The sequence below is a fragment of the Amblyomma mixtum genome, chromosome 5 (genome assembly GCF_055824585.1).
Source record: "Amblyomma mixtum isolate Tamu chromosome 5, ASM5582458v1, whole genome shotgun sequence".
NCBI classification, from domain to species: Eukaryota; Metazoa; Arthropoda; class Arachnida; order Ixodida; family Ixodidae; genus Amblyomma; species Amblyomma mixtum.
Genome location: NC_143016.1, coordinates 180589763 through 180604224, shown reverse-complemented (window position 1 = coordinate 180604224; position 14462 = coordinate 180589763). Strand labels below are relative to the sequence as shown.

At 47.5% G+C, this 14462-nt stretch overlaps 1 protein-coding gene across 1 annotated transcript; it reads right to left on the bottom strand.

Annotated features, from left to right (window-relative positions):
* Positions 1 to 10045: 10045 nt before the first annotated feature.
* Positions 10046 to 13449, bottom strand: LOC149344967 (uncharacterized). The gene is made up of 3 exons (XM_089542700.1): positions 13438 to 13449; positions 12028 to 12174; positions 10046 to 10420 (listed from the first exon to the last, which is right to left on the bottom strand). The coding sequence occupies exons 1-3, from the start codon at positions 13447 to 13449 to the stop codon at positions 10046 to 10048; spliced, it is 534 nt and encodes a 177-aa protein (XP_089398826.1).
* Between the last annotated feature and the right edge of the window lie 1013 nt (positions 13450 to 14462).

Sequence of the window (14462 nt, the reverse complement as noted above, 5' to 3'; positions counted from 1 at the left end):
ATGCCAGGCAAAACGGACGTCATCGCTGATTAATCTAAGCACCTCTGCGAAGGACACGCAACGTGGCGACAGCCACCGATTTCTGCGCTCGCATACCAAGACTGCACAACACTATAGCCTGTTGCAACCACGTAAGACACAGCACAACGATGACGGCGCGTCAGACCTGCTTGCAAGGCGTCAAACACGGAGCACGACGACGAAACGGTGCTTGGAGCACGTCCTACTCCAACAACATCGCATCACAAGTGTTTGGCTTGGCCGTGCTTTCGTCGGTGATAAAGCTCAGCATCAATGTGTCAAACACATCCGGGATCGACAAACGGTCGCTGCTCCAGACCGAGTGCGATAAAGAGTTTGTAATTTCCAGCACTCAAGCACTGCGTACTTCACAACCGTAACACCTTTCTCTGTTGTAAGTCCGATTCCATTACTACAAACAGGATCCCTCATCTGCCCGAACGATATTATTGCGATGTCACTGCGGTATACAACGGCGACCGACGTTAGTGACAAAACCAGTCCGCAAAACCTTGAAGTGCGCGACGTAAACAATACTACGCAGAGACGCGCGCCACCACCTTCACAGCTTTTAGTCAGCGTCTGATGACATAGGATGAGTTGTGTCGCTGGGCAGCACGCTCTTCGCATCCGCAGTGCACTAAAGAGGCGCCACACACAACAGGCATACGTAATGAATCATTGAATACAGCCAAACAGCAATTTTTTTCTTACACCGCATTACAGACGCTGGCACGGCCAATTTCTACCGCTGAGATTCGCCAAGAGCGTACTAAAAGCAATCGTTGGCCATAGCGGGGTGCGGCAGCGGCCGTAGCAGCGGAGAACTCCACCTGAGGTCACTGCATAGAGCAGCAGTGACGCGGTAGTGCAGTGCAGTTCAGTTTTTTGCCTTTGTGTATTATGCAAGCCAGAAGATGCATGACTGTTATATTTTGATATACGACACAATAAAATATATTATCGCAATGGCCGAAAAATAAGACAGATCCAGCGTGTAGTAGTTGCGCAGTCTTTCCAGTCGAAGGCAGCGCTACCGGCGGCGTGTCAGCGCAAGAGCTCTCGTTTTCGGTACGGTGGGCTGCCGCTCTAGTTCGTATGCAAGCCACGTTGCAAGCAATGGCCTCACTATCGCCACTAGCGGCAGAATACGTCAAATCTTTGTTAATTTCCTAAAGCTATGCTTTTAAACAACGCTTTATTGGATTCAGATTTTAAAATACATTTGGAAATGAACAAAATATTGATAACATTCTCTGTTGCCTTTTAACGTATTCGAGAGAAGAGAAAGGGTTGATATAAGAGTGCACCTAGTGCGCACTGTTCGTCTTCGGAAATGGAGAGACAGATAGAGCCTGAAAGAGAAGACACGCCTTTGGCGCGCCCGAAAAGGCGTGTCAAACAGCTAGCGGCAAGTGTGCAGATAGATAGCAGAGAAGTCATGATTTCACGATTGCTGATATGGCGCTGATAACTTCAGGTAGCGCTGCGGCCTGGTATTGCGCAGTGTATTGTGTTTGAAGTGTGAAACAGGCTCGCAGGGTGCGCTTGTATCGCCTTTACGTGGCTTTATCTCTACATTTTATTGTCCGCTGCCTGCGCACGTTCCGCGCTATCTTCGTTCACTGACTGCCGTCATCGCAAACTCGGATGAAACTCGGGCGAGCGCCAAACTCGGGCCTTCCGGCATAGCGCCCCAGGTTTTCAGCTCTTTCTGCATTAATTTTGTCTCCATTCTTTTTAGGCTTTGCAGGAATAACATAGCGCCAAAATTTAGTAGGTGCCTCTATTAAAAAGTTTTTTAGTGTTGCATTATAGAACTTGTCCTTAGCCACCTTGACAAGATGCTTGAGTTGCTTACTCATTTGGCTAATTGCACTGCTATCGCCAGGAACAGATTTAATCCTGTTTGCCCTCCGTTTTCTTTTTAATTTTCGTTTCATGTGTATGATTTCTCTTGTGATCCAGGGATTCTTCTTCCCTGTACATTTTGAAAGCTTTGGAATAAAGTTCGTAATACAATGTTCCACCGTGTTTGAAAAATAGGCCCATAATTTGTCGACGGTAGCACCATTGTCGGCAAGATGCATAAAATCATCAAGTGAACCCTCGAGGCATTCCAACACACCAACGTCGTCAGCGGCTGCAAAGTTTAGAAACGTCTTACGTTTGCTATGCGAACGATCTGGCACCATATCTAAAACCATTGTTACAATTTTATGATCAGATATACCTTCGCAGGGTTCGCAATCACGAAGATGTGGTAGCAGCTCTGAGGATATAAAGACTAGGTCCAGAAGTGATGATGTTGTTTCGCATACTCTGGTGTAACCTTCTACAACTTGAGTTAGGTTATGACAAAATGCAAGCTCAATTAGTTCTTCACAGCTAGGCATATCCGTTGCACTAAAGGAGAGAGTATTCCAGTCAATTCCGGGCAAGTTAAAATCACCTAAAAGTAAGATTGAGTCGTCCTGTTTTATATTCCTGTCCATGAAGTTTCTTAAGCTAATAAGCACGTCTACAGGGGAGTTTGGGGCTCTGTACACACCACCTACTATCACCGAGCGGTTATTTAACCTAACTTTTATCCATACTGATTCAATGTCACTTGGACCCTCCAGAACAGAAAATACTATACCGCTTTTGACTATTATTGCCACTCCGCCCCCTCTTTCTATCCGATCTCTTCTCACTATTAAATAATTTGGCGGCGTGACTTCCTCGTCCGATACATCCTGATGAAGCCAAGTTTCGGTTATTACTAGTATATGTGGTTCATGTTCCAGGATAATGCTTTCAATGGCGGTTGCTTTATTTACAATGCTTCTGGCATTTATGTTTATCGCCTTAAAGCCTGCGTTGGGAGAGTTATTGAGTCATACTTGACCGTTTTCTGCAGGGGTCTGACACTTCACTCTCTGACCGGTTACTTCATCCCAGATGTAAAGGTCGTCGCCAATTTTAATCTTATCGTAAAGTAACTTAACTTTCAGGCCGTTGCTTCTTTCCACAACTGACGAATTCCACAGCTCTCTGCGGATATCAACAACTCGTTTAGAATAGTCCTCTGATATGCTTGTTTGGCTACCTTTGAGCTTGTGGCAGTTCTGCAAAATCTTCATCTTATCTCTAGAATCATTTAGCTTCAAAATAACAGGTCGGTCCTTGCCCGGCGTTTTCTTTCCTAGTCTATGAATTCTTTCGATGGAGTTAAGTTTGTGTCCAAGTTTTTCTCCGAATATGTTGTCATTTACCTTCTTCAGCAAGATCTCTTCAGATTCGCGCCCTTCCTCTATTACACCTCGAATTATAAGGTTGTTGCGACGAGATCGGTTTTCTAAATCGTCAAGCTGCCTGGAGATACTATTGATTGTCAAGCCGTGGCCTTCCATAGCAGTTTCTAAATCTTCAATCCTTTTGTGTGTTCCGTCAAGGCTCGGCAGTTTGTTTTGAATAGCCTGAAGCCTCGTTTGTATTTCCAGAATGCGTGTCTCTGACGATGTTTGCTTTTGCTGGATTTCTGATATTTTGGACAGTATTTCTTTCCGAGTGCTGATTAGTTCAGTAAACATTTTTTCAGTAACAGGGCCGGGATTGGATTCAATATCTCCAGCCAACTTAAGTAAAAGAAATGAAATCGAAAAACAGTCACACACATAATTGAAAAACCAGTGTGGACACGGCAGCACTAGTATACAAGGGTTATCACTACGAAAGCCATACCTTTCATCACCAACCTGCACAGGTAGCGGTACGTTCGGTGACATTGTCACGGCAGTGCCGCCGTGTCCACCTCGTCGATCGAGCAACAGGAGCGCTGAAAACCAATTTTGGTGGTGCACACCAACGTCTGAACGTGGGAATCGTTGTGGCTCACGTTGATGCCATCGCCCATGTCAGCCGCACACCCAGTATTTCCACAATGTCGTTGTCGGAACAGCAGAGCCCAGTCACTGGTTTCACGTTCGACGTCAATCCAGCACTCTCCTCGACGCAGTAACAAGTTAAAGATATTCTTCTGCGCTATGGCGACACCTTCTCGGTATCATCGCGTGTTGGACGAACTCACCTAGCGAAGCATCGTATTATTACGGACGATAACGTGCACCCTCTCCGACAGTCCCCCTACCGAGCGTCTCCCGCTGAACGCGACGATATTGGCCGCCAAGTCAAGGAAGTGCTTCGCGACGACGTAATGCGTCCTTCCCGGAGTCCCTGGGCGGCGCCAGTCGTCCTTGTGAAGAAAAAAAACGAAAATTTGCGGTTCTGTGTAGATTACCGTCGCCTAAAAAAATCACCAAAAAGGGTGTCTACCCTCTTCCCCGGATCGTCAACGCTCTGGATCGCCTCTGTAGCGCGAAATGCTTTTCTTCGATGGAGCTCAAGTCAGGCTAGTGGAAAATTGAGGTCGATGAGCGGGACCGTGCAAAAACAGCCTTTAATACTCCAGATGGCTTTTATGAATTTACGGCCATGCCCTTTGGACTGTGCTCTGAACCGGAAACTTTCCAATGCCTCATGGACACAGTCCTTGCCGATTTAAAATGGCAGACGTGTCTCGTCTATCTTGGCGATGTTGTCGTCTTCGCCCCGACTTTCCAGGAGCATGTTCACCGCCTCGGATTTGTCCTACAAGCCATAAGATCGTCTGGACTCACGCTAAAAAATGAGAAATGCCACTTTGCGTATACAGAGCTAAAGGTCTTAGGAAACGTTGTGAATCAAGCCGGAGTTCAGCCTGATCCTGATAAAACAACAGCTATTGCCAAATTTTCGCCCCTGCAAGGCCTGAAAGCTGTCCGCCGTTTTCTGGGATTGTGCGCGTATAACTGTCGCTTCGTGAAAGATTTTGCTCGCACAGCCGAGCCGCTGACGCACCTAACCCGGACGGACACACCTTTCAGATGGGAAGCAGCGCAAGAAAATGCATTCCGCAGCCTTCAAAGCCTCCTGCAGGCGCCTCCCGTTCTGGCTCACTTCGACATAAACGCCGACACGGAGCTCCATACTGATGCCAGCAACATCGGCTTATGGGCTGTCCTGGTCCAGACCCAAACAGGTCAAGAGCGGGCCATCGCTTATGCAAGTCGGTGTTTGCAGCCAGCCCAATCAAACTATTCTGCTACCGAGAAAGAATGCCTTGCCATTGTATGGGCCACTTCGAAATTCCGACCGTACCTTTACGGCAAAAATTTTAAGGTGGTAACCGATCATCAAGCCTTATGCTGGCTCGCAAGCATCAAAGGCCCGTCGGCTTGCCTCGTCCGATGGAGTCTGCGGCTCCAGGAATACGACATGACTGCCGTGTACAAATTCGGGCGCAAGCACTCTGACGCTGATTGTCTGTCCCGCGCCCCGGTAGATCCTTCTACCGACGCCTTTACTGATGACGACATCTTACTGAGTGCTCTTAGCGCCTCCTGCCTCGCTGACCAACAATGCACTGACCTCGAACTTCGCGATGTAATGGAATTTCTCAACGGTAGCAACACGACCGCCCCGCGCGCTTTCAGGCGCGTGTTGTCATCTGTGCGCATCCGCTATGTTCTTCTGGTGAAGAGAAATTTCGCCTCGAACAATACGCAATATCTAATCTTCGTACCGGCTGGCCTGCGCAGTGAAATCCTCCAAGCCTCCCATGACGAACCTACCTCTGGACACTTGGGCATAGCCCATACGCTAGTCCGAATACAAGAGAAGTACTACTGGCCTCGTCTCCGTGCTGATGTCACTCACTACGTCACAACGTGCCAAGCTTGTCAGCGTCACAGAATACCGTCAACCAAACCAGCTGAGTTCTTGATGCCCACTAAACGACCCACAAGGCCCTTCAGCAAAGAGGAATGGACATGCTAGGCCTGTTCCCACGTTCGAATTCTGGCAACAAACAGATAATTGTCGCGACGGAATACCTGAGCCGATATGCAGAAACGTCAGCTCTACCTAGCCGCACCGCTTTAGAAGTCACCAAGTTCTTCGTGCATGAGATCGTACTCCGCCATGGGGCACCTGAAGTGCTGATCCCTGACAGAGGCTCTGCGTTCATGGCTGAGCTGCTGCAGGAGATCATGGTTTATAGTCATACCGACCACCGCCGAACAACGTCATACCACCCTCAGACGAACGGGTTGACCGAAAGACTGAACCGAACCCTTTCTGACATGATCTCCATGTACGTGGATATTGAGCATAAAACGTGGGACGAAGTGCTCCCTTATGTCACCTTCGCCTACAATACGGCCATGCAAGAAACAACGCAGATGTCCCCATTCTGCCTCGCTTACGGCCGTGCAGTGACGACGATGTTCGACGCAATGTTACCACATCTGGACGAATCTAGCCTTCACACTGATACCTACACCTTCCTCCATTCGTCCATTCCTCCATTCGGACACCGTCCATTCGTAGTCATCGTTCTCCTGGCAACACGACAGAGCGGAATGCGCGCGAGCTCGCCTTAGATAGAAAGAAGCTGAAGTGTCGGGTGAGCGAATGCTCCGCTTTTGGGCTGCTAGCGACGTCCGCTGCAGTCGCCTACTTTGACGTACCCAACCGTGCCGGACGTACTGAAGCACGCGTGACAATATATATTATGTGCGTGTTGCTAGTGCGCGTTTTCTGCAGCCGCGATGTAGCGCCGCATCCAAAATTATCGCGCAGGCCTGACTACCACAAGTAGGTGGGGGCAGCACGCTGAAAGCCGAAATCACGCCGTGAGCTACATAAAGAAAGGCAGTCGGAATTGCCTTTCAGACGCTCGGGCAGCTTTTATTGGCGATATCCGGGCTCAACTCCCCAGTTATATGCATCACGAAAGCATTGCTCGAGACTATTGAGTATTGTAGTGCTGCCATTCCTGCCACCGCTTTCACATGATACAACCTGCCGCCTGCTCTAAGCCATGTAAGTTTCCCTCGGCCATTCACCCCGGCTGTCCCTGACACTTCTCGCTCAGCGCGCTGTATCGACCGGATTCTGGAGGCCACCGAACTCTCCGCAGTATTCCTATCTCGTGACGTATCCCGTGTCTTGACGTCGTGTCTGCTTTCATGAAGCTCTCAAAAACAGTTTCGCCTAGTTCGTCATGACTTTTTCGTGATTTCGTGGCGCTTCTTCTGGCTGTGGGAAGTTGAAGCCGAGGGGGCTTTGGGATCTTTACAAGAGAGGCAGCGCCTTTTGCTTGGGGACATTTTTTTTTTACTTTCTCTATACCTATCTTTGTTCCTTCCGCCTTTATTTTATTTCACATACACAGTCTAAATTAGTTTGAGAAAAATGACATCTGAGCACCAAAATGCCTATTTTCAAGCCTCCTACAGCGCATTTGTTCGTTTTTTCAACAGGCGCTAGCCAAACCACACCGACCAGAACGCCCAGAACAGCCCCATGGTACTCATCCTACGAAGGTAAGCCCACCATGAAAGCATGAGAATTGATTGCAAATGCTCATCTTAAATGTGTATAAAAACTTTGGACCGCCAACCTTGATATTTTCATAATGGATGACGGCAGGCCTTAATAGTTTTACTTTTATGCAAAAACAAAACTCTTGCTTCTGATATTTGCATGACTCATGCATTTAATGAAAATGTATATAACGTTCAGACACAGGTGTGTAAGTACTTACGCTAATTATTGTTTTTAAACAAACATATGGTTATAGGCATACCTTTCGCCACTTTGTTTACAAAGTTTTTAATTTGTTAATAGCGCAACATATTGTAACGTACTTGTTGACGAAGGGGGCTTTAATACCAGGCACGAAGACAGACAAGGCTAGGCAAGCTGGGGCAGCAAAGGCGACTGATTCCTCACGGCGCAAACCTAACTTCGTCGTCGTCAGCTATGCGCCACCTGGCAATGCTAGGTGGCATTATTCCCCCTTATGAAAAAGAAGAGCGCTGTCGACGTAACAAAAAATAAACAAAAAACGAGCAAAGTTCCGCAACTTAAGCGTTCTAAGACATCAACACGTCTGCGTCCCCGAGTATAATACGGCTTAAGCCGCACAACGTGCACAATGTCAGAGCTGGGCTGTCGACGTCGGGGTTGCGCAACACCGTCCGGAACCACTTCATAGTTAACGTCCCTCACACGCCGTACCACTCTGTAAGGGCCAAAATAGCGGCAGAGCAGTTTCTCAAACAAGCCTAGGCGATGGACAGCAGTCCATACCCAGACTTGGTCACCGGGTTTGTAGTCCACGTGTCGGTGGCGAAGGTTGTAACGGCGCGAATCGGTGCTCTGCTGTTGCCCGATGTGCACGCGGGCCAGCTGACGGGCTTCTTCAGCACGTTGGGCAAATTGTTGAGCGTCTGGGTCGAGTTGGTCATCCTCTGGGCACGGGAGCATGGCATCAAGCATGCTCTGGACATCACGTCCGTACACAAGGCGGGACGGAGTAAAGCACGTAGTTTCCTGCAGGGCGGTGTTGTAGGCGAAGGTCACATACGGCAGGACCTCATCCGAAGTTTTGTGTTGGATATCTACGTACATGGACAACATGTCCGCAAGAGTCCTGTTCAATCGTTCGGTCAAGCCATTGCTCTGCGAACAGCAGGCCTGGTATTGCGGTGCGTTATGCAGCTCAACCGAAAGATGTGGTCAATTAGCTGCGCTGTAAACGCCTTCCCTCTGTCTGTAATCACGCGCGAAGGGGCGCCATGTCGCAAGACGATGTTGTGCATGAAAAACTCCTCGACTTCAGAAGCTGTGCCACTACGGATCGCCTTGGTCTCGGCGTAGCCAGTCAGATAGCCGGTAGCAACTATGATTCACTTATTGCCGCCCTGCGACAAAGGGAAAGGGCCGAGGAAGCCCATGCCTACCTGGTCGAATGGAGCGCGAAGGGCTGTAACGGGCTTGAGAAAACCCGCCGGCTTAAGTGGTGGCGTTTTGCGGCGCTGGCATTCTCGGCAACTTTTAACGTAGAGTTTGACAGCAGCAGAAAGTACAGGCCAGTAGTACATGTTCCGCACTCTGGCGAGCGTACGTGAAAAGCCCAAGTGTACAGACGTGGGCTCATCGTGGTAGGCGAAAAGACCGTCAGCTCGGTAATCGGCTGGAATGACGAGGAGGCAAGGTCTATTGTTTCCTCTCGAGTTCTTCTTGTACAAGAGACCTTGCCGAAAACAGAAGCAGCCAAGGCGTCGAGAGAAGTGCACTAGTGATGCCAGTTATGCCACAGGCACGTTTTCATGAATGTGACTCCTTTTAACTTTCTGGTATATCATATGAGAGAAAGTGGTGAGGATTCACACTCAACTTAAACCATTGCGTAAAACACTCATCCCTCATAGTATCTGTGTTTTTCGCGCTTCTTTAACTTAAGTAGCTTTCTAGATAACATCTTCAACAAAAGAAAGTGTGCTGCTTTTCAATTTGAACGTTCTTTTTAGCCCTATGTTCATCCACCGTAAAAACAGAAGTTTAAAAATAGCTTGGATGACTTCGTGTGTAGCAGTCTAACAAATATTTGAATTCGCTATATTGCAGCGTGGTTGCGCAAAGAGCTTCCTAAATTTCGTTTTTATCATTGCTGCGTTTTCGTGTTTTCTTTATCTGATCCTGTTTTTCTGCATAAGACACAAACGATCGACTTGGACATTCTATTGCGATTTTCAAAACCGTCATCGCTGTCTGTCTATATCTTGAACTACGCAAATCATTGAATAGAAAGTTGACCCTGAGAGGAGGCAACTTTGCCGTCTTGCTTTGATATCGCGTATAATTTCTCTTCAATGTCGGGAATTCGCTTCCGTTTATGTCGTTAATACCTAGAGCAATGTCTAAGCATTATTTTCAGATTCCTGGCAGTCCAAGACCACTGTACATTTCAATGGCACCGCTCACTAACAACAGCGGCATGCTGGAAATAAGCTTGGAACCTAGCCACTGTCTTCGCAAAACAAAACGTATTTTTATTACCAGTACGTTGCAAGTATTTTTCGCACTACTGGCCGCCATAGAGACTAGAGGATGCTTCGCCAGACGGAATATTGGCCTTGCATGAAAAGTCTGACTATCCTGCCCAAGGACCACCGGCGCCGTATCCGCCTGCAGCGGCGCCTGACGCAGAGGCCCAGGGTCCGACTCCCCCGTAGCGGCCGGCTGTGTATCTGCCCGCACCCGGGGCTACGGCAGGAGCCGCGACGGGATTGGCGTTGAACACAGCGTCAGCGCTGGCACCCGGGGCGGTTCCCGGCTCGTTGGTGTCCACCTTGGAACGGAATCCGCCGGCGTCGGCCACGTAGCTCACGGTGCGGAACAGTCCGTTGGCGTCCCGGTAGCCGTACGAGCCGGTCTTGGCGTTGCTGGCGTCGCCCTGCTCCTTTTGAAATAGCCGCGTCCCGAACTCGTCAGTGGTGTCGTAGCCGAAGCTGTACGGCTGGGGTGGCTGCAGAAATGAAAAGAGCAAATTCTTAAAACCACAGATCGGATCATGGCGACAACAGCTTCAATCGAGAAAATTCAATGGGCTGCGAAATCTGAGTTTTCCTTAGTTTTCTAGCCACTGGAACACCTGCAGGTTGTCCACTAACTGAAAGAATATTCTTGCCCGCGCACTTGCAAAAGGCTGTAATTCCGTACGGTATTCGTAAGAAGCCCCTTGGAGGGCAAAGATATCTAGAGTACATTACCTGAGAAGAATGAGAATATTTAGCCTAATTTACACACATTTGGACAGACCAAATTGTTCAAGAAATTAAGGATAAACTGGGATGAACCTTGTTTTATGATTTCCTCTTTTCCTGCAGCTTTGAGAAGGAGCTGACGCATATTGCAGCAGCGTGAACGAAAATTTCGCCACCAAGTTCAGTTCGCTGCATCTTGCCGGCAATAAAATTGTAGATTGACCAACATCCTAGCTATCTATACTCTAAAATGCGTTTTGCTGTGAACAGCTGATATGTGTACCAATAAATCTTGAGTTGTCGTTCCGAAGGAGTGCGCAGGTGGCCACATTAAACATATTTAGCATGCATGAACGTACTCACTTCTCTCCGACGTGCTCAACAGCCCCCGGATCACCGAGTCGGTCGACTTTTTTTGCCGTTTACTGACAGTAATAGCTGATTCAAATAAGCAGGGGCGTGGTAATAAGGTTCTGGGCAATGGCCACTGGGCTGCGGTGTACTAGCGCCTCACGCTCTTCCTACCCTGTGACACAACTTAACACGCACAATGTTTGTGGGAAGTTTAGAAAATAGCGTAGATTGTGAGGTTTTGCTGGTCCCCTTGTAGGTGGTCTCATCTAGGCATAGGCGAGAAGTACCACCCATGTGTACCTTTCAATGCTCCAGTGTACGCGTCCACAATATTTGTAAAATGTTGAGAGAGACGCCGACACGCAAAATTAGTACCTTCCAAGTTTTGTTTCTTCCTTGTAGAAGGTAGCCTCAATCGTTGAGAATATATTTACATATACTCATAATAGGTGAAGCAAGAAACCAAAACTTTCTGAGGTTGAGGACTGTATTGGTACAGCGCGCCTTCTCTGAGACATTTCTCCGAAATCCTAGGAGTTTGATACGTATGAGTACATATCGGGCACTACATGCCACTGCTTTACTTTGCAGATTAAATAAAAATGCAGGTGTTGAGTAAACATTGCAACTGATTGGAATATTGAAGGCAGGGATCACAGAAATTGGCTGCGGAAAGGCATTTATGATTACGTACTCCTGATTAATATTTGGCGATATATGTGCTCTTCGTTACCACTCCGACGATAGATACTCCGTATTGGCCTTCGCCTATTTCTATTTCGCGGACCTTAGCCTGGTAGGTCATACAGACAACTTTTATAAGCAAAAGCCGGAAATCTGGTGTAATTGGGGAAGTGGCGCCTGAAACTGTTTTTCAATTCTTTTAAAGAACGCTAAAACTAACATTTGGTTTCACCTGTAGTGTCAATATCCTGCATTTGTTTATTATAAAACTAAAGGAAAATTGTGTGGCGTCACTATTCAAGCTGCCGTTTCAAGATTAAGGCTTACGCACATAGGAGGCACCAGCAGCGGAGAAGCCAGGAGTAGCCGCCGCCGCAAAGATGGAGCCCCGGAACCCTGCGCCCCGGAAGCCGCCGCCGCCGCCGAACACATTCCCCGCACTCACAAAGGCGACGAGGGAGAGGAAGACGAAGGCAGCCTGTAGAAAGAAAGGTAATCCATTAGCTTGGCACCAATTTGCCTTCATTGGGCTCTCCTCACTGAACCCTGGCCATTCCCCCGTCGTGGGTATGTGCCATGCCACCAAGGCGACAACAACAAGGAGCAGTGGCAATACCGGAAATGTCGCGAATAGCCCTCGGACCTCCTGGTATTGCGCGCACAATGAGTTATAGACGGAAGTTGCCTCGTCCCGTTAAATCTGAGTGCCTTTACATGTAATTTCTTCTGTAACGTAGGAGTGGGCGAGAAAAAAGCTTCCAAAACGCTACTGTATGTTGCACATTTTTACACCTTTGGAGCTTCTAAAATTAATTCAAAAAAAAAATTTCAGACAACAACAAATGAAGGGCCCAGAAAGAGGGCAGGTCCTGTAAACGCCACAGTGTTGCTGGGGATTTGGCAAGAAGAGTGAGACCCGGAAACGAGATGTATGTTTAAACAGATTGCATTGACCCACTAATGAAAAGCAGGCCCCTTACCCGAGAAACATTTTCAAGAGGTCTGCATGCTCCTTACCTTCTGTAGATTAAGCAATGAATTATAAACAAAAATAACTGAGGAGATAATAGTCAGGTTGATGCTACGAAAGTGCCGCAGCAGATTTAACCATGGTGCAAACACCTCATGGAGCCTAATGTCATCCGGGAATGCCGTTTTGTTCAGCGACCATTTCAGAAGCATGCATTATCATTCTAGTGGACAAACCCCAGTAAAAAGCTCAGATTTGTAGAAGCAACTGCCCTCTAAATGAAGTGTTACTCTAATAATTCTATGGTGCCTGCTTTAACGACACGGATGCCAGAGCACTAACTCGTTGTTTCGATAATAAATAATTCTTCACGCAAATATGACATGTTTGCTTTCCATGTAGTACGTTGAAGATTAGTGCTTGTGAGTGTCGAGGAACGAACTACTTAACGCTGTCTCTCATTAAGCCATTCCTTTGAAAAAATCAATCATAAAAGGGCTACAGAAACTTTATAATGATGACATATCCGGCCACCCTCGCGCTGGCTTCAAAGGCACTGAACTTGCCAAAATAAAAAAAATGTTGTGCCGAAAACTCGCCACTAGCACACCTGCAACACATTTCTACACAGACTTATTGTAAGCATTTCTGATCATACACTTAGCTTATCGCAGGTATATTAAGTGACATTAAATGTAATGTAATTTTTATCGCGACATTAAACAGACGCCGGTCGAATGCTAGCGCGGGGCTGTCGACATGATTTCTTACCTTAGATATCATATCCACTAGAAGTATAGCCGCAAACGTCTCTTCACACATGCGGCAGCGGCAGATACAGTGCCGACCATCCCGCGTCCAGCTTTTATACGTGCCAGCTGACCGTACGCAACTCACCATGATCCTCGTGAAGGAGTAGAGAAGCTGCTTTCTCTCTCTCTCTCCCTAACTTTACTTTGTCACGGGCGGCCGTGACGAGGCGATTCTTGTTTTTTTTTTCATTTATGCAGTGACTTTTGCGTCGTGATGGCCTCGACTGCACGCATGTGGGTTTGCAACAGCAAGAAGCTAGTGGCATTGGGCGAATGCTCCATGGTTTAGATTAGAGCATAAGTTTTTTATAGGTGAACTCTTCCGGTTAGCGTCATCGCTCTCACAGTTCGTCGTAACCAAAGAGTCCTGGATTGCGCCGCGGCAAAAATAACGCTATGCATGTATCCTGAATAGAGGCAGTCTAGAGGCTGTGCCCCTTGCCGTCGTTTGACACCGGTCGCGTGGACATTGATTTGGGTTTTGCAATGAACCTTGTCGTGGAGATTAGTCCGCATTGCAGCGATTTCTCCGCTGCTGAGAAGGCCAAATCATCATCATCATCATTATCAACAACAACCTTTGTAATTTCTATACGTTCATAAGTGCCGATTTTTTATTGACATCTCCACAACCAGCAAGCTAAGATTGAGAAACATTTTGTTACGAATGCAAGTCAACGTGCATCTGCATCCGACTGCCTGCCGCATATCACACTAATATTTTAAGGTGCATAAATAAAGATTCATTTTTTATGGCTTCTCTCGTTACCTTTTTTGCCTCCATAAATGAAACCAGAAAAACAGCCCTAAATTCGACCCTTTTGATGCGGCCCTTTTGAGCGATTCTACTTTTATTAAAGCGATTAAAAAAAGGTTCCTCAGGGCATTATTCTGGTGCCCCCCCCCCCCCCTTTCAGTATATGCGTAAATGCGCAAGTAAACTTTCATTATATAAAGAAATGCTCTGTCTGCGTTGATCACACG

Bases quoted from the DNA above. Each gene is read 5' to 3' on its own strand.
- LOC149344967 (XM_089542700.1), bottom strand. The intron at 10,421-12,027 runs GTGCGTAAGCCT...TCATTTCTGCAG, and splicing joins CCGCTGCTGGTGCCTCCTAT to CCACCCCAGCCGTACAGCTT.